The sequence below is a fragment of the Diplotaxodon limnothrissa genome, linkage group LG16 (genome assembly GCF_057381915.1).
Source record: "Diplotaxodon limnothrissa isolate DT_005_m linkage group LG16, D_limnothrissa_male_GT1.1, whole genome shotgun sequence".
NCBI lineage: Eukaryota > Metazoa > Chordata > Actinopteri > Cichliformes > Cichlidae > Diplotaxodon > Diplotaxodon limnothrissa.
In genome coordinates, this window is record NC_140611.1 from 20,917,067 (window position 1) to 20,938,123 (window position 21,057).

Here is a 21,057-nt window from a genome sequence, read left to right on the forward strand (position 1 = left end):
TCCCCCGCCGGGCTGCCCTCTCCTCCCTGTGCCGCACCTCGCAAACGGAGGGCGCCCTTACTCCCAGCAAATGGGCCATTTCCAATATGCGCGGGCAGCAGGAGTACGAGCAATTTTTTTATTTTTTTTTTGCCGATGCCCGTGATGCCGCCCCCAACCACGATGCCGCCCCGGGAAACCGCCCGTGTCGCCCGTATCAAAAAACGCTACTGGACTTAGCTGTGCAGTTTGTCTAAATCTTTTTGAAATTGTTTGATTTTTTTTTGCTGCTGTTGTGTCACTCAGATGTTTCTCTGTTTTATTTTCTTGTGTTCTATCAAAGGAGAACAAAAGTAAGAGACACAGAGACTCGAACATCTCGAATTGGACTCTCCCTCTTTAGGAATTCACCTCATGCCCAAACCAGAGGTTAGACTTTGTTGGAGAGCAGTTACTTTAAATTAGTGGTTAAGTTACCCTATGACCAAATTAAAGAGCGCATGAGTGATGCGACACCCAGTACATTACAACCAGTTCAACCACTTGATGTTAAAAACGTATCTTAGCTTGTAGTTCTTTCCAAATAACAAATTTGTCTCACTTGCTTTTCCTACCTCAGATCTTGTCAGTAATGATGGGAAGTCTTTTCTCTTTTCAGAGAGCCGGCTCTTGTGGCACGACTCCCAAATGGCTTTCATATCACTACTTGTCAGTACATGAAAGTTTTTGAATGTTTTAGAGACAGGTGATGCATGATATTTAAGTACTGTCTGAGTCATCTGTTTGAGTAATATATTATCTGTATTTGAGCTTTTGCTGGTGTTGTGTCATTCAGATGTGATTCTGTTTTCTTTTCTTTTGACTTCTATCAAGGAAAACAAATAAAAACCTGAAAATCTACACACAAAAAATGACTCTCCCTATGGAGATATTCCAGCAATGCCCAGATAAAAGGTTAGACATCCACTACTTGTCCTAGCCTGTCAATGGTTCTTTTCATAGTCATAGTTAATCCCATTTATTTTTGTACCTTTGATCAAGGTTTGAATGCAAATTATAAATTGAATAGAATTTCAATAGAATTCACCTTTGAATAGCACTTTAATTAGCCATGTATTATGAAAAGGAAGTTCACCTGAGTTACAGGTCTTCCGGCTGTAAAACTAGATGGTCTGCTCACAGACCTGCAGCTTGATTGTCATTTTCCTGAGAACACCAGAATTGGTAGGTCTGCAACTGACACCTGAACCATGCAGTGGGGCCTGGGTTAGGCAACAGGCAATTCCTGGGTGACAAAAGCACTGATTTTGTTAATGCTCCCTAACCTTCACTCTTTAATGTTTTGAATTGTTTGTAGATATTGTGTATTGTTTATTTCTTCTTTTCTGGCTGATATATTGTGTGTTTTGCATTGCTGCGTTTGAGAGACACCATCGACCAGAACCAAATTCCTTGTATGTGTTTCCACATATAGTTGGCCAATAAATTTGATTCTGATTCTGTGCATTTGACAACACCAAATGGTCCACATAGTCTGGTAGAAGTTTAAAGGACACTACCCACCATCTCATCAGAAGCATGTCTTATCTCATCCTACCAGATAGGATGAGATAAGCAATCGTGGCTCAAGAGTTGGGAGTTTGCCTTGTAATCGGAAGGTTGCCGGTTCGAGCCCCGGCTTGGACAGTCTCGGTCGTTGTGTCCTTGGGCAAGACACTTCACCCGTTGCCTACTGGTGGTGGTCAGAGGGCCTGGTGGCGCCAGTGTCCGGCAGCCTCGCCTCTGTCAGTGCGCCCCAGGGTGGCTGTGGCTACAATGTAGCTTGCCATCACCAGTGTGTGAATGTGTGTGTGAATGGGTGGATGACTGGATATGTAAAGCGCTTTGGGGTCCTTAGGGACTAAGTAAAGCGCTATATAAATACAGGCCATTTACCAGTTGAGAGTTAAAACTAGAAAAATAAAACCAGTCAGTCTTGTTGGGGGTCGTCGTGTTGCCTCTCCGGTGGAATTATTGCCACTTTTATTTTAACCAAAGCAGGTGAAGTAGATTAACAGTGGTTCTTGCTTCCTAACTGGACAGATTGATATGTCTGAAGTTTGGCTGACTTTGTGTTATACACTATTCTTCAGTCCCTTTCTTTTATTTATTTATTTGGTCTGAAACAGTGTATTTTCATCTGAATGAATGATGATGAGTGATGGGAAATGTTTAGTAATATGAATGAACTGAAACGTTTCACATGATCTATTACATTCTATAACATTTAGGGATTTTTTAAATTGTATTTAATTGTTAAACATCGTGTAGAGGGGAAAGCAGTGCTGGAAACATAGAGAAAGCAAATCTATGACTATGTTGTACTGTAATTTGAATCCATTAGTACACTCCCCCCCCCCCCCCCCCCCCCCTCACCCCCTAACTTTTTAAAACAAAACTAAATAAAATGATAGAAAGTCTGTATAATAATATGTAGCGAGTAAAAATGTGCAACCTAAGAGGAATAATTCACAAGCCAAAATCCTGTGATGGGAAAAAAATACGGCCCTTTTTTTCATAAAAACAAAGTTGTCAGATCTGTGATCCAAAGTAATTAAAACTAAAGGGTTCAGGGATCCCAAACAAAGGGATACTGTTAAAGCAACGTGGAGGGTGGAGGCGGAGAAGCGGGCCAAAGTTCGAATGACTAACAGTTTTAAATAAGTCGAAACTTAGATAACATCCACAATGACAATGAAAAGTATGACACACCACCCAAGTGTGTAAATTATTGATATAGCCTACAGTGTTTGGTGATTTCTGACTTGAGTCTAGAAGTGATTCTAAATTTTAGCCAGTAACTGACTGAAAATGATTTTCACCCAAATACTAAACACAATTTTTAAAATTGCTCAGTTACTTTAAGACTCTGAAAGTGAGGCGCTTTCTAAAAATGTATTTGGATGCTTCTCGTGGCTTTTTCAAGTGAACTTAAATACTTTTCATCTGGACAGGTGTAATCGAAAAGAAGAAGAACAATTAGTTTATGTTTCTTGTATTCTTGTTTAAATGAAACACTTGTTAACAATGTTAATTTAAGACATACTTAGTGGTGTGTATGAGCATTTTGTAACAGACATAGCCTGTTTTTTGTTCGTCACCAGCTTTATCTTCCTCGCTGACTCTTAATTGAATATTTATGTTGATGCCACTAACAGGCATCATAAAACTTGTGTTTAACAAAACTGTACCGTACTGTACAATCAAAGAGGAATGATCACCAAGGAAAAACTTCTGGGATGCAAAAAAAACCCATTTGAAAGCAAATTTCTTAATTCCGTGATCCAAACGAAATACAGGGCAAAGGATCATGTAATTGCTGACTCCACCTACGGAGTTACGGAGGAACGTTGTTTTTTCTCACACGCCCTCACAGTATACGGATTTGAAACGTCATCACTTTAGAAACGTGTTTCTAACTTGTTAACTGAACTCAACCCTGTACTGCATGGGTAGCTGCTCGCAGGAAAAAGAAGAGCAAACAGGTGGACTTGTTTGTGTTTTCGGGCGCAGTTATTTCAGGAAAAATTGAAATGTGTTGTTTCTTTTTGGCACCTTGCCTGGTGCTGCTGGCTGTGCTCCTGCTGAGCAGCGGTGCTGAAGGTATGTAGAAAGACTTTGTCTTTATTCATGCATGCTTGCACTACAACACAGCTCATATAACTACAGTCATGGATCAAAGGGCAAACGCTAAGAAAGATGGGTTATTTGTAGATACAGATTTGTGCGTCAATCTTAGTCGGTGTGTGCGAAACAGAGCTATGCGCGTGTATTGAGATTTACGTAACGTAACGTAAAAAGAACACACACGCATCAACATATGAGCGGGCGGAGGGATCGGGACTCGGGGGCGATCTCCTTGTCTCCACTCCAGGGAAAAGTTAACACCTCCTTGGTCTAGGTGCAGTTTCCCCCTCTAGGGGAAAGGGTACCTGGACCTGGGGTTTAGAGTATGTTTGAGGAGTGTGATTGTGTGTACAGTGTCTATTTATGTCCATCTCGACGTTGGGTGAGTGCTGAGTATGTGTGCATGGCGATGGGAATGGATGTCTGTATCTGTGTGTGCCTGTTTGCCTGTGTCTATTTGTCAGGTTGGGTATTAGACGCCACCTCTCTAGGGACCTCTCAGGCCCTCCAAGCTATGGAGGCCTGTCTCCCCTCACCACTCTCCCTGCCAGTGACTGACGCCCCCAAACATCGGTGCGTTGGTGGTTCTTGGTGTCTGTTAGCAGAGACGGGTCTTCCAGCAGAATCTGCATGAATATTGAAGATACTTATTATCTAGACGGAGGAATAATCACACGTGGGGCATCGGCTTTCACCGGAACATTTTACACCAAAAGGTGACTTTGTTTATTGAACTCTCGCGTGCACTCTGCAGCATAACAGGAAGCATCCTTTCAAAAATAAACTCACAACAGATGACAATGAGGGCACCTTACCTATTAACTAGCTCAACACCCCCACTTGCACTCACGTTGTCAGCTTTACATGCATTCCAAAAGAAACAGTTTCTCTTTACTATTTGTTTACACTCCAAACATATATTTCTCAAACTTTAATAACTTCCCCTTTGTTGCTGGCTTTGTCATAACATCAGCCACCATCAGACCTGTCGAACAATATTCCAATATCAAATTTCCAGCATTAACTGTTGATCTCACAAAATGATACTTGATATCAATATGCTTACACCTTATACCTTAGAACATGTTTCACAGTAGTCCAATGTTCCACAGCTTGTTCTTTGAAGTGCTGTGACAGCTTACTTACAACAAAACTCAAATCTGGTCGTGTGCAAGAGGTCAAGTAAATAAGGCTACCTACTGCCTCTCTGTACATTCTGACATTGTTCATTTTCTCAGCATCATCATTGTAGTTCCACTTTTGTTCACAAGGAGTTGATCTTGGTTTACAGTCTTGCATTTGAAATCTTTCCAGTATGTTTTCTACATATCTCTCTTGTGACATTTTTACACAATCTTTGCTTTGCTCAAAATCAATACCAAGAAAATGTTTGAGTTTCCCCATATCTTTCATTTTGAACCTTGTAGTTAGCATTCCCTTCACAGTTTTCAGAACCCTTTTCATCACTGGCTGCAATAATAATATCATCAACCCATATGATCATGATCACTTTGTCTTTTCCTGTTTTCCTTGTGTAAACACAATGCTCTACAGGACTCTGCATGAAACCGTTCTCTATCAAATAGTCATGTAATGTCCTGTTCCAGTTTCGGCCTTACTGTTTAAGCCCATAAAGTGACTTTTCTAGCTTGTAGACCAGTTTCTCATCTGTTTTTGCCTTTTACTTCATAGCCTTCTGGCTGCTCAACATAAACTTCAAAATCTATTGGTGCATGCAAGTATGCAGTTTTTACATCCATCTGATGCAAAATCAGGTTTTCTTGTATTGCACACTGCATCAATACTCTTATGCTTGTCAGGTTAGCAGTCGGAGAAAAAGTTTCATCATAGTCTATCCCAAAACACTGGTTGTAACCTTTAGCTACGTACCGTGCTTTATATTTCTCTGATCCATCACCACTGTTTTTCTTCACATATACCCATCTACCCCCCACTGCTTTCTTTCCCTCAGGTAAGATTGTTAGGGTAAAAGTGTTGTTCTCGTTTAAGGATTGCATTTCCTCATCCATAGCTGCTTTCCACTCTTTAGAGTTGGGTGACTTTACAGCTTCACTGAATGTCACGGGTGAGTTACTTATTAGTCTGTAACAGTAGTCTATGCTAGTCAGCACTTGTTCATCAATGTCTTCTCCCGACTCATATTCATTTAGATAATCTGGTTTCTTTCTTGTTCTAGAAGGATACCTTCTGGAGTTTTCAGTCTCATCACTAAGTGGCATCTGACTGTTCACTTCTGGTTGGTTGTCAGTACTGGTTCCTGTGAACTGGTACTGGGGCTTTCCCTGTTCATGTTTGGTCTCTCCCTCACCTGTATGTCCTCATCCTCAGATGTCGTATCAGTTTGTGTTTGCTTTTCCTCATTGTGTTTGGTTACAAACTTAACCAGCCTAAACTTTTGCACTTTTGCGCTGTCTGGGAAATAAACCTTGTATGCTGGACTGTTTTTGTCGTAGCCTACAAAAATCCCTTTTGTACAGCTAGAATCCAGCTTACCCTTGTCTTGCTTGTAAGCATAACATTCACACCCAAACTTTCGCATTCTGGATAGATTGGGCTTCCGCCCAGTCAGCAAAACGTAAGGTGTCTGTCCTGTCCGGTTATTAAAGCACCTGTTTCTCACAATGGCCGCTGTTTGAACTGCATATGTCCATAATTCCTTTGGTACGGCACTCTCAATAAGCATGCACCTTCCCATATCAAAAAGTGTTCTCCAGCCACGTTCTGCTGTACCATTCTGGTGAGGGGAATATGGGGCTGAAGTTTCATGTCTTATTCCATGTTTGTTTAACAATGCCTGGTAACTCTTTGCCATGAACTCTGTGCCGTTGTCTGACCTGATACACTTTACCGTCCTGTGTGGGGCTGTATCGGCCAAAAAGATTTCAGTTGCTTGCATTGTTTCACTTTTGTTCTTGAGAAAATATACAAATACTGCACCGGAAAAGTCATCGGTAAACAATAATGCATATCTGTGTCCATCTCGTGATTCTGGATCTATCGGCCCTGCTAGATCCATATGTACCAGCTCGAGAGGTTTCGCGACTCTTCTGTCAGGGTTTCTATTCCTAGTCTGGACAAATTTTCCCTGAATACACACCTCACAGTTCAAACTTTGGTTGTCAGTTTTCCCTTTGATTTTCATACCTTCAACCACATTTTGTAACTTCAGAATGTCACTATGATTGCAATGTCCCAAAAAGATGATAGTAGCTCCATTCGCGGTGGCTGCTCTCACAGAGAAGATATTCTGTGGAAATGAGGGAATGTATAGAGCGTCTTTCAGTGTTTTACACTGTCTCCCTCTGCTGTCAATCAAGCACACCTCTGCATCTCTGCATGCATATATATATATATATATATATATATATATATATATACACACACACACACACACACACACACACACACACACACACACACACACACACACACACACACACTCGTTTACACAGACATGTCAGCTCTTTGTTTAAATGTATACAGATTCCCTGCAGGTACTTACAGATCATCCTACTCATTAAGTAACTTCCTAAGCAGAATAGATTATTCCAACATACTCATTGGATTTGAATATCCCTGAGCACATGAGAAATGTGTATTTCCAGACTAGGTGGCAGTAGTTCCTGGAGGTTTCAGTCTCTTGCTGGGTGAAGTTGGTTACAAAGTAGGTGCTGCACCAAAAACTAAGTGTTTACTTTGGTTGAGAGCAGATTGCCACCATTGTCTGTATTTTTCCATGTTTGTCTGTGAATGCTCACTAACTACTAGCTGAGCAATAGTACATCTTGAAAAAGCATGATGCAAACCAAAATTAAAGCCACGGTGTTCAGTCAGTAGCTGGAGCATAAAATATAATACAGCTGACCAATTTTTTTTCCACTACATGATTTTTGATTGTCTCTCCATACAGTGTGAGGTTGAGTCCAGTTTGTCATAAATACCATCAAGTGTTCTTGCAACACATAATGATTAATGTGTTGTGCCTTGCATTAAAAAAAACAAAAACAAAACAGGAGGACAGATACAAGTTAACTTATACTTTAGAGTTTAATCCTCTAAACCTTATTGGGCACTCTATTTCAACTTTTTCAGTTCCCATCATTAATACTTCTTCATTTACTTTACAGCTCTGCAGGTGATTGATGGAAGCGTGACAGTGGTTCAAGGCGATACAGCTATCTTACCTTGCAAACTCAGACTCACTGACTCCACGGAAGACTTGACACAGATTACCTGGCAGAGGAGGACCAGAGAAAAACCCAGTAATGACAATTTTATCACTGTTGGACCAAGTCAAGAAACACGGTTTGTCAATGGACGTGATGATCGATTTAAATATATCGGGAATTTTAATGACAAAAATGGAACTCTCCAGTTAGCCAATGTTGCCCTGAAGGATGAAGGCAGCTACACGTGCATCTTCACCCTGTTTCCCAGTGGAAATCAGAAGACTGAAATACCTCTAAAAGTGACTGGTATGGAAGAAAAAAACAACTTTTATTTAGAATAATTCTCTTTGCGCTTGTGTTTGAAACAGTTACTTTCACCATGTTGCTCGCATGTTAAGTAATTGTGTGCTGTAACTCTCCTAGTGCCTCCTTTCACAAACATCAAGGACAACCTTCCGACTTTGGGCACTGAAGAGGTTTTATTTGCTACCTGCACGGCTGCTGGATCGAAGCCTCCTGCAGAGGTGAGGTGGCTCACTGGTGCTTTGGGAGACAAAGTGAGGACGACAACAAACTCCATCCAGTATGACAACGGTACGACTACCACAGTCAGCTCTCTGTTTGGCGTTCCTACGAGAGAGATTAATGGTCAACGGGTCCAGTGTGTCATCAGCGGTGACTTCCTGACTAAAGAAATAAGTCTGCCCTTCACCATACAGGTCTACTGTGAGTATCAGCTGCTCATGTAGTTTATTATTTGTCTTCTTTTGTGTCACTGTTGATTTAAAAAATTTTAATGATTTGCTCAGATTTTTGTTTAAAACTGTCGTGTATGATACAAGATAAGTCAGAATTATTACCTGAATGTCATGTTGTTCTATTTTAAAAAGGCACTCCGCAGACACACCACCCAGTATTACACTCAGCTGTTTAATTACTAAACTGTAGAAAGTCTGCAAAAACATCTTGGATAATTTCTCTATACTGGTTACTCATTGTTATCTAGCCATGCACACATTTAATGATAAAATACTTTAAAAACAAAAGAAAAGCAAAGTCTGATCATTCAGTGCTTATAATATAGATATTTTTAACTCTAAATCATTTTTTGTTAGAAAGTAACCCTCACTTACATACTTTCTGCAACAGAAAACATAAAATATTTAAAGTTGTTCTTCTTCTTCAGGATTTTTTTACTTGCCACATCATCTTCGATCTCATGACTTTCCTTTGAGTAAAGGGTCAATTGTCAAAATGTCAAGCAGAAATAGACATTTCAGACAAAATATAAATGAAAACAAATTGCTCTCACAAGGATAATTTGATAATGAGAAAGAGATTTGTTGGGTCAAACCATAAGACAAAAATAGCTGAGGCTATTTTGAAAGAGAAAGCTCATTCAGTAGCTTTGCTTAGTGATGTGGTAATTTGTAGTGTTATGTGTCTGAAAATTCCCTTAAAAGGCAAAACTTGGCATGCATAGTTGAAAGTGACTGTTGGCAAGCTAGTGACCACTTGGAATGTAGGACTGCCAAAGAAGGATAATATCATGGTTTCAACTTTTAAAACAGAGGCTATCCTTGATATTTTTTTAGAATCCTGTGAAGCAGCACAGCGGTATGCATGCTTTTTGTCAGTGCTTTGATATAAATCTTATCAACAACTAAGAGCATGACACGTGCACATATCCACAGCCCACTTTGTGTGCATCCACAAACTAGTGTAAATCAGTAGCGGTGTCAGAATGCAACAAGAAAAAAATGTTTCTCTGAATGAAATTGAAAGTAAACAAAAGTTCACCAAAGTGTACTTTATGTAACATTATAGGATTTAAACACGTGTGAAATGTTATTTCTTTATTTCAGGATTAAATCTGTTCTTGTTTTCTTTTTTTGCAGTCTCTCCCACAGAAGTGAACATCAGCCTGATTTCAGAGGACACATTTGAGTGCGTGGCAGAAGCCAACCCAAAAGCCAAATATAACTGGAGCAGGTAACTAATTTGCAGAATGGTTTAACCAAAACATTCCAGTACTCTGGTTTTTTTTTAGTTGATCTTAATTATACTGTGTTCAAGATGTGGTTCAAAAAGAATTTAAACTGCACCCTCAGAGTTTGATTTATGTTCTTTGACACAAAAAATAAACCCTGAGAGAGAGGTATTGTATTTAAGGCTATATTACATCATGTAGCAGTATTCAGTGAAACATGTTCCAAAGTAAGGCTTTACTGTAATTACATTACATTATCAGTTATACAGTAATATACCATTAACACTATACTAAATTCAGTAATATAATTAGTTACTAATATGTTGTTACTTGCATTACAATTATGCCACAAAGGTTCTTGAGTTAACTGAATGATGGTGGATAGAAAGGGAAAAACAAACATCAACCTTTACTTCATGAGCACTTTGGTACAATCAGCTGGTTTTAATTGGTATGCAGGGTGGAGGAAAATGCTGGAGCAGTCTACAACGTTTGAAGAGTGAAGACATGGATATTTATTTGTTTTATTGCACTAAAGTAGCAGAGTGCAGTGGTAAAGTGCAAACTGCACCCTGCATCCAGCATAGGCCAATGTTTCCCAACCATTTGGAGCCACGGAACATTTTTCACGTTAGAAAAATCACAGCACACCACCAAACAAAATGTCACAAAAAGTGTTCAGATAATTTTTCTCTGCGCACCAGGTATAGTTGAAGTCGTTCATTTTGTTCCCAGTATACCTTTTTTGCTTTCTTTTGCCCACTACTCATGTTAGGGCCTTCATCTGGGGACCAAGGTGAGACTGACCTTTTGACTTTTTCCTTTTCAAATATTTATCTGTTGCTATTATGCGCTGCATGTCTCACAGTATGACAATTATATAATTTCGTCTTTGTCTTCTTCTGTTTAACTGGCAGTTGCATATCCATTTAATTGGATGAAGTAGTTGTACTGCCCTCTAGTGGAAGAAAATGTAATTGTTCTGTCCGTTACTCACGCCGATCGCTTAGAGCAGTGGTTCCCAAACTTTTTTTCGCTGGGCCCGCCTTTGTTTTACAGAAAATGTTGCCCCCCCCCACCCCGTGTGCGCGCGCACACACGCACGCACTTACACATCCTCCAACCACACACACCCATATTTTGCTCAATTGCGGTTTATTTCACACCTCAAACATTTAGTAAACAATTAAGCAAATACAAGTAAACTGCAGGTAGTAAGAAAATAAACTACTAACTCTTTTACGCTACGTCTGCACCTACACGGGTATTTTTGAAAACGCAGCTGTTTCGTCTTCAGGTTTTACACGCTTACATATAAACACGCAGTTACTGTCCCTCTTTTTAGAAAGGCAGAGGCGTCATGGTATAATTATTTTACATGTAGTTGTTTTTTTCCTGTGTAATAATATTCAACATTGCTATCAATGCATTTTTTTTAAAAAATGCCTCTCTGTGCAAAATGGGTTTAAAAACATAAACAGCTGTGGGATACTGTTTGTCCATGATTTAGACAGGGGGAACAAATCGTGGCAGAAACGGCCTGATGTTATTTGTATCCCACTGTAACTTTACTGTATAAAGAGCTAACATCTCCAAAATGTCAAGAGTAGTTAGTCATTAAAAGTGTTTGTGAACTAAAAATCAAGAATGTGGGATGTTGTTTGTCCGTGATTTGGAGAGCCCAGCGGTGCTCCCGACGAAGGGAAAACCAATTTTGCAGGGGAGACCTACCTCGGCACTTGTGCAGGTGAAACTAAAGGGAAGATATGCTTCACCATATTTTCTAGTCTTTGGCTTAGAATGAAGTTGGTTTGGAAACATATTCAGCGATGCTTCATCTCCTGCTTTGCTTTTCTGTAGGCGCCCCATGCTAGCAGTGTCCAAGCGTTGTTTTTTTGTTTTCTTTTTTTCCTTTTCATACCTCGCCCCTCCTGCAATGGCTCTGCGCCCCCGCTAGGGGGTGGGCCCCACACTTTGGGAAGGTCTGGCTTAGAGTACTAATTAGTTGGCACCAGATAATCTTCCACAGCACACCTGATCATTTCTCAAGGTACTGTTGGGAAACACTGGCCTAGGCCAGCGGTCCCCACCCTTTTTTGCGCCACGGACCAGTATATGTCTGACATTATTTTCATGGACTGGCTTTTCAGGTGTCGCGGATAAATACAACAAAATAAAACCAGTACCGGTACCAAAAAAAGAAGATTTTTCAGAAGTCACGGGAAAAGACTCAGGGAAACAGAGTTAATGATAAAAATGATAAAAATAAAATAACAAAAACTGCTAAAAACCCTCAAAACCGTAAATTTTACACCCAAGCCTCAACTCTTGCGGCCTGGTACTAAACGACTGATGGACCGGTACTAGTCCGTGACCCGGGAGTTGTGGACAGCTGGCCTAGACTAGAGCACATAGACAGCCTTACTTTGGAACACATACTCAGCTCGTAAGCAGAGTGTGAAGTAAGCAGTCTTGGCCAAGTCCAACACTCACTCGGAATGGATTTGACTTAGTACTAGCAAAATGGACCAGCTCTTACTACAGTTGTACAAGGACCAAATAACAATAGGAGCATAATGATAGACCATAAATATTGAATTCCTGGATTACCATTCACAGGATCACCGCCCTGAACCTCCACCCGCCATTGAAGAGGTGTTTCAACTAAGTGCCCAACGGCATCCAAAGACAGCATCCTCAGCCACCGCCCAATACAGACTCCACCCAATATCTATGGTGCCTCCATGGGTGGTGAGCACTTAGGAGGGGAAGGCCAATGTTCTCCGTGGTATTAGGATATGTTGTAGTTCAAATTTGCCATAAAAGGATATCTTCCTTTATAAAGTATTTATTTTACTGAAATTGCCAAGTCTTATTGCATTGATCCACATGCACAAAATAAACTTGTTAACATAATGTTTGACTTTAACGTTTTAGCTCAATATAGCTCAATTATTTCGAATTAGGACTAATCTCGGTGAGTGTGATCACCTGGCAGATATGGCTGGCTTCAGGGAGGGAAAACTTTCCAGGCCAGGTGTTGCACGAAGGCATGAACACCGCCATACGCATAGAGAAGAATATGAGGGATCGGGAACAGACAACAAAACTTAAAAAAACCCCAGATATGATAGGTCGAGTAGCGAGGACTGGCGAACCATGACACTACAACTGCATACACTATTTTCTCATTGCTTGACCACACACGAGTAGAAAGTAGTTTCATCTCTCTTTTCTGTATCCGTGCTGGGATGAAGGCTGTTATATTGATTCTTTTGCAATGGTTTTATTCAGTAACTCTCAAACAATCAGTTTGGTTTTGAGGCTCTTGTTTATTTCTTCACAACAACCTGATATTTTATTACATAAAGACTTGGTGTTTCTGTTCTGGGTTTAATATAAATGGAACGTGATTGATAATGATTTGATGTGTTGCTGACGTCTGTGAATTTGAGATCTGAAGATTTAATTTTAGATTCATATAACATTGGTGATACTACTTAATGCTTTCATGTTGATGCATTCCTTTTATGTGTGTGCGGGAATGCAGAGATATTGCCCATATACATGCCCATTAAGGTTGGATCGACTTAACTATTGTCATTTTATACACATACCAAACGTGAGCAGGGCAGTATGTGGGAGTTTGTTTATCTTTGTAACCTTTGTACCTCTGCATCATGCTGGTTTTAGTTACCGGTATTGTTTAAAAATGGTCAATGATCAACCTGAGTGTAGGAACTCTTTATCAACTCTTTATCAATCTGTGGTATGCAACTTAACAAAAGTTAAGCCACTGCTATGCTGTCTTATTCTGCAGAAACCATATTCACAGTCAAAGCGTTGTATGCTTTATATGGCGTGTAACATCTGGTCTGATAACGCTTATTAATGCAGTCCTCCCAAGGGTGGCTATCTCCAATACTACAGGGCATTATAATTATTATATAAATTATACCAAATTAAAACTACTCTGCAACCTACTTCCTGCAGAAAGAAATACTCCTGTCTGCTTGTTTGTTTTGAGGGACAACATTTTTGGTTGATATCATTAACTCGTCAGAGCAGCTGAATCCCATTTTTTCCCTCTAAGATAACTACAAAAACTGTCCATCAAAAGCAAGATAAAAAAACTTTGTGGCAGAATTGCACTTGAAAACTAAATATTGCCAGTAAATACACAAGTAGGTCCATTTCAGTATAAGAAAATTATGTGTAAAAGAAAGGCCAGTTCAAACTTGTTTGAAAGCATCTGGAAGTATTGCAGCTCTGTTGTTTTGGCTGTCCAGGAGCTCTGGGGAAGTATGTAGGCTGATTCAGCTCAGCAGAAAGAAACCAATTCTCAAATCAGAGCCAGTAGGCCTTGTGTTGGCCAATAATCTGGATAACATATTCAGAAAGCAAATGATTTATTGGACTGTTTTACAGGTTTAAAAAGAGTTGGCACGCATTAAGCAATCATCTTTTCAGGTAGATACAAGTACAGACTTGCCTGTTTGTTCTCATTTACAGGATGTGTGCACAGTTCATATTGAAAGTTGATATCATCCTTGTTGATCTTTGTTGGCCTTCAGACAACAATTCTGACGTCTAAAGAACCGATCGGGACAGGCAAAAAAAAAAAAAGGATCAGCCTGATATTATTTGTGTCCCATTGTAACTTTACTGTATAAAGAGCTAACAACTAAAAATCAAGAATGTGGGATACTGTTTGTCTGTGATTTGGACAGCTCAGCACGTGCTCCCGACACAGGGGAAATAAATTTTGCCAGGTACACCTACCTTGGCACCACTGTTGTGCAGGTGAAGCCAAAGGCCAAGATATGATTCATTGTATTTTCGAGTCTTTGGCAGTCAATTACAGCATTGAAAGTTAGGACATACTTGGATGATATAAAATAAAATAGTTTCACCCTCTAAACTCCATCTTAAGATTATTTTGAAGTGATTGCTAGTAACAAATGTTATGTTTATAAATAGACAAAGGAATAACAGATAACTTGAATATTTTTCTTATACTAAAGCTGTTTTATTTTCGTTTTTTATTTCATTATGAGGAAAGTCCTATCCATTAAACTGCACTGGTGTCACTCAGTAGTCTTTCTTGGGCTCTCTGTCTATAGTTTACTGCTGATGATCCATTAGATGTGAGGAATTCCTGGTGAATGCCATGTTTGTGTTAGTCTTGCTTTATGTTTATTGCTCTAAAGCTACACTAAGGGATTAAGACTAGTTCTTTCTGTTAGAGTTATTGAGCGCTATGTGGACCCTGTGGAGAAACAGAAGTTTTATTTTCTGGTATCCAAACCTGCTTTTGTTTAGATGTGACCTATTGAATTGTCCAATCAATGCACTACATAAGGCAATAAAAACTAATTCAAAAGGGAAAAATTGCTTTAAATTTGATTCTTTTAACTTATAAAATGGTGAACAAGATGGTACACAGTACAAAACATTACTAAAACTAAAATTTTCTGCCCAAGAAAGAAATGATGTAACATGTAAGGTTAGCTTTACTTTTGCATTCATAAAATGAAACAATACAGTATCTTGGGGTGAGCAATGAAAGACAAATGGCTAATAATTGAAATTAACGTGAGTTTTGACGCAACTCACAGTTTTCTGCCCTCTCTGTACATCTCACATTAAAGTTTGTTCATGTTTTTCCAGATCTGGCCAGCCTTTGCTGGAGTCTGCTGTCAAAGTAGAGGGTGCGAAGCTACAACTGCTGAGTCTGACCTCTGGTCTAAACGGCCTCTATCGATGTGAAGCATCTAATCCACATGGAAGTAAACACAGTCAGCTCTATGTGCATGTGGCATCAGGTGAGGTCAGCTTGAATTTAGCTATGCAGTTTGTTCAAATCTTTCTGGATTTGTTTCTGACTTTTGGATTTGAACTGATGTTTTGCCATTTTGATTTTATTCTGTTTCCTGGTGCTACTCCTCCACAAGTTTATATAAATACATACTTGAACATCTAAAATTTGAGTAAAACCTCTCCTTATGGAGCTTCAATGATTTTCCAGCCATGCCCAAAAAACATGTTAGAATGCCTTTGTAAACATCTAATTTAGCTTAAACTACAACCTGCATTCAAAAGAAATATCATTCAAGTCACCACTGAAGCGTAGACCACCATATCAAGTTTGTTTCGTGTTTCTTTGATTTACTTTTGCGTAACAAATCTTGTCAGTACAAGTTTTTAATGTGTTCAGTGGAGGTGTTGCATGGTGTTTGAATACCATCTGGGCCATCTAAATGTGAAAATATATAACTGAATTGCAGGAAACTGGGAACTCATTATATTCTTCCTTTTTGTTTCCCTGCAGGAACTTGCTCTACTGCTTGGACTTTATTTGGCCTTTTGGTTTCCTTCAATGTCATTGGAGCTGCAGTATGGGGCTTATCTAAATCTGGATATTTTAAAAAGTATGTAGAACAATGACTCCACAGATACTTAATATGTAGCATAATATCGAGTACTTCTCATGTGAAACCATAGTCGCATGATGTACAAATAGGTCCACACATTTGTACATAAAAAAACAACAACAAAAACTAGTGTCGTTGCAGTGCAGACTCTGAGGTTGGACAGTAATATTTGTTCCTTTATATACAATTCTCAGTTGTCTTATTATATTTTGAAGGTCTCAAATATAATTCAGCATTTCCCTCTAAAACTGTTGCAGAAGAGTGTGGGCTGCACTATAAATTAAACAGGTAAAAAGTCTGGAGAGGATTCCAAGTGTTACATTTGCACCCTGGAAGCTTTTTCTGTGAACTTCCAACATGTATGTGTCAGTCTCAGTGCAAGATAACAGAATGGAGTCTAAGGAGCTTGGAAAGAAAAGTGTCTGGACTTCTTTAAGTTGATTGAAGACGTTTCATTTCTCATCCGAGAAGCTTCTTCAGTTCTAAGAGTCAAATGGTGGAGAGTCCCAGATTTAAACCCAGTGGGAGTTTCCATACAGGAAGAAACCTCCAGCAGAACTAAGCTCAGAGTGGGGCGGTCGTCTACCGCGACTGATTGGGGAGAGAAATTGAAGGACTTGACAATGCTTGTAAACTTGTTGTATATTCACCTGAATACAGCAAATTCAGTCAGTGCCTCACAGTGAGGACAAAATAAATGCATAAAGATCAACAATAAAAATGTCATAGTGCTGGGTCATATACCCAGCGTTTTGTGTTTAGTATGATTACTGTCTTCTGTTCTAGTTGATTCTGATTTTGGTATCCTGTGTCCTCCCCTTGTGCCCTGTTTGTGTCCCGGAGTTTGTGTTTGTGATTGTCCTGTTTTATTTTGAAGGTCTGTGTCTGGTGTCACTGTGTTCAGCTTGTATCCTCCGGTCATCTTGTGTATTAGGATCAGCTGTGCTTCCCACCTGTGTGTCATTACCTGGTCTCAGTGTGTGTGTGTGTGTGTGTATTGTGGGTGTCGGTCTGTGCTCGTTGTTGGCTCGTCTGTGCTTCATGGTGTTCTTTTCTTTAGTCTGCTTCTCTCTGCCCCTCACCCTGTCTCGTATGATCTCAGGTTTGCTATTTAGTTTTCCCAGTTTGTTCAGTAGCTTCTCTCTTCTTACTTCCTGCTTTTGTCACTCTGCCACTTGTAAATAAACTCTCACTCATATCATCAGTCATTGCCTGCATTTTGGGTCCTTTTCCTCCAACACTACACGGCCTGGCAGCCGTGACAAAATATCTGAAAACAGAAAAGAATCACAAAAGGAGGAAAAGAGAATTAAAAACTAAGATGTGGTGGGATACAGAGACAAAGTTGTTATTGCTCCTAAAAGTTCCTAACCTAACCGTAAAATGCGAACGCTATGTCTTTTGTATTTTTTCACAGGCGGTATCATCTAGTTTCAAAAGATTCTAAAAATGGGACTAATAGCCAAAGAGAAATACTCCAGGAAAAGGTAAAAGTCTTTTTGTTTCCCACAATTTTAAACATCACCCTAAATATATGTGTGCATAATTTAAGGTATCACTGGAGATAGAGTTTAATTATGTACAATTAATTTTATTAAATTTTCTTCTTAAAATATCTGAGCCCCTTAGCAGTAAAATTATTATTGTGTTTTGAATATTCAAGGAGGAAAGTTTAAATAGTCCTTGTAAAATCTTGCATATTCAGTCATAACTAAAATGCCGCTTTATACAAAGGATCTGAATTGTCTCTCTCAGGGATCTCAGCTGACAGCTGTGGAAAGCAGAAATGGATAATACAGCACCTGTACTGAGGGCTCCACCAACGTGTCATTGCAGACTGAGGAATAAACAGATAAGGACCAGGTTAAAGTACTTGGTATCATTTACATTCCTCCCCCATTGACATTTCTCCATTTATGAATGTTAGGACCTCATGACATCCTCACTGAGTCTGATTTGACAGTTTCATCAACATGGGCAGTAGTAGTCCACCGAGTAGTTGACTGATATCATTTTGTAGCGCTGTGGCAATGCTCCTACCTCTGCTGCTGGGTCAATACTCTTGTATATTATTGTTCAGCATTCATGTAATACACTGTGCTGGGAAATGCAGAGCAAACGTTTTTGCAACAGCATGTATGAATATGCTGTCCTGGAGCAGCTGAACTATGTCTGGAGCCTGAATAGACTTCAGGTAGGGCTGCTCAATTAATCGAATTTTAATCACGATTACGATCTGGGCTTTCAACGATCATTAAAAATGACTGAGCTGATTATTAGCCCCTCCCTTGTGCTTTACTCTCGCGCTGCTCCGTGTGGCAAATCGAGCGCACCTCTCTGCATTTCAAACACACGTCACAACAATTAAGAGGACCCGAGGGAAGCTCGGAAAGCTAAGCAGAAGTTATTTGGAGAGGAGAGTGACTGCCGTTGGTTGAAAAGAGAGGTAAAAAAAAAAACTTCAGTGGTGTGGAAACATTATGGGTTCGCGGAGTCAGACGTGGATCAAGTAGACACAGTGTGTAAACTTTGCTACGGTGTCGTAGCTGCACCACGGAGCAACACTGCAAAGTTCACTAAACATAGATGCTTACATTTTTCATTTATTTCTTATATTGCAAACATTTGCACTGATATCAGTATTTGCACACTATTTTATATTATTTTTTAAAGTCATTATTCAATACATTGTTATTGTTAACCCTTTAAAGCCGGTCAGAGCGGCACGCTCCAGTTTGTGTAACTATTTTTAAATCCCTGTAGAACCTGAACCATGTAAGCTAGCACAATAATTTTTTTTGCATATGAAACCAGAGGAGTTGTACTTACATCTCATGCCATCAGCTTGTCCTAGGTCACGGTTTCCTTCCACATATAGCTTTGCAAAAATTGCATAAAAAGCGCTTACAGGAACAAAAACATAATATTCCAGAAACATGCTTTGCCGATCCGATCAGCTGTTTGTAACACTTCCCACATTGAAACAGACGTCAGCGCGAACTATCGCATGTCCGCCATTTTCGTGGAAAATGTAGTTTTTTTACTTGTAAGCCTTAAAAGCCTATACTGGTGTTTTTATAAGTCATGTTTGACTTTTCTGAATAGTTTCTGGGATGCTTAGAACTCGAATTGCACTGCTGGAAATAGTTTATTTTGATGCACATGCTGTTTTCTTTGCAAATTTGCATCATAGGATTGTTTTCGTTTTTCCTGCAGTATATAAAAATTGCTGTATCTCCAAAATAAAACTATGAAGACACTCAAAATAAATTTCCTGTTGTTGTAAACTATTTTTTGCAACTTTTTTGTATTTAAAGTTTTGAGGGATAAAACTCTTAAATTTCTCCAAGTAGATATATATGTATAAAAAAACAAAAACGATTTTCAATTTTTTTGTAGTTTATTGCACTTTTTTTGCAATTAATGTAATTACTATGGACTTAATGCATGCATATTATTAAAATATGGGCTATAACAGTTGTATTGATGTATAGCAACTTGAAATGCTCCCAAAAATGGCACTACAACATGTAAAAAAATATATATATAAGCTCTGGCAGACTTGGTTCTATGGTAGGTCTTAAAGGGTTAAATAAATATCGTCAAATAATCGAGATCTCAATTTCAGTGAAAATAATCGTGATTATCATTTTTGCCATAATCGAGCAGCCCTAATGTCAGGTACCATCTCATGCTACCAGTCATGGATACTAGCAAAACTACAGACAACTCAGTCAGGATGGATGAGAGAGTAAAGTAAATAAAAAGTGAAATGAATGACCAGAAATGGATGTGGACAGATGGATATTTTTCAGTTTATTCAACTGAATTCCATCTTGCAAAGTTTTGGTTGTTAATGACTGCTTGGTTTTAAAATGCAGCAACCAGCAAAGCTTCTCCTGTGTGTCATATAGTTTGGACGAACTGTTGTTGTTGTTTCTTGTTTTGTTTTCAGTGGAGGGGGGTGGGTGTTCATGTTTGTGGCAACTTTTTTTTAAAGCCTTAAATCATTTAAGTGTGCTGTTTGCTTTGTTTTAAATTAACCAGCTTTAAGTTACTGTTTACATTTACATTTTGTTTCTTTCCTGAAATTTCAACACTGCATTTTGTTTGTTTTGTAATTATATTTATGAAGTGTTACATTGTTGATGTTTTTACTCCTTTTAAGAAATTTTTTAATTGTAATCGCATAAATATTATAAGGACTTCCTCAGTTCCTCAGTACTAGGGATGGGTATCGTTTAGGTTTTATCCGATACCGGTGCCAAACCAGTACTTTTGAAACGGTGCCGGTGCTTAAACGGTGCTCAAACTGGTGCTTAAAGAATGGAGAACACAAAATTGGTCCAAAAACCTCTCGTGTTCAGCTGTTTTATTTGTAAAAAGATAACAATGTTAGCCTTTTCTGCAGCTATGGGGCATATATGGTATCATTCTTGGCTGGAAGCAGTGCTTAAACAATGGAAAAAACACAGACTTTGTCCAAAAACCTCTCATGTTTAACTGTTTTCCACTTTTTCTTTGGTCATTTTAGCCTTTTTGGGGAGAAGGGAGTGTCTGCCATCAAACAAGAAGACAGACACATGTAGCTATGATGATGTTTGCTAGTTCACCTTACATGCATTAATTTAATAACGTGGTTAGCCTACTCAACGTAAATTACACATGAAAAACATTAAGCTACTCACGCAGAGAAGAACGGCTGCTGCTGCCATCATCATCCGTCATCATTTCTGCTACACTGGCAGGGCTAGAGGCCAGGACTCTCCTCTTCGGGTTTTTGGGGGATGTTGCTAAC

General features: G+C 39.2%; 1 protein-coding gene across 1 annotated transcript; it reads left to right on the forward strand.

Moving 5' to 3' along the window:
* Positions 1 to 3,442: 3,442 nt before the first annotated feature.
* Positions 3,443 to 19,419, forward strand: LOC146616108 (nectin-2-like). Its single transcript, XM_085374232.1, has 8 exons — positions 3,443 to 3,621; positions 7,794 to 8,141; positions 8,259 to 8,561; positions 9,734 to 9,827; positions 15,496 to 15,650; positions 16,157 to 16,256; positions 17,677 to 17,746; positions 18,015 to 19,419. The coding sequence occupies exons 1-8, from the start codon at positions 3,552 to 3,554 to the stop codon at positions 18,051 to 18,053; spliced, it is 1,179 nt and encodes a 392-aa protein (XP_085230358.1). The 5' UTR covers positions 3,443 to 3,551; the 3' UTR covers positions 18,054 to 19,419.
* The last annotated feature ends 1,638 nt before the right edge of the window (positions 19,420 to 21,057 follow it).

Bases quoted from the DNA above. Each gene is read 5' to 3' on its own strand.
- LOC146616108 (XM_085374232.1), top strand. From the start codon at position 3,552: ATGTGTTGTTTCTTTTTGGCACCTTGCCTGGTGCTGCTGGCTGTGCTC. The intron at 8,562-9,733 runs GTGAGTATCAGC...CTTTTTTTGCAG, and splicing joins CTTCACCATACAGGTCTACT to TCTCTCCCACAGAAGTGAAC. The intron at 16,257-17,676 runs GTATGTAGAACA...ATTTTTTCACAG, and splicing joins AAATCTGGATATTTTAAAAA to GCGGTATCATCTAGTTTCAA.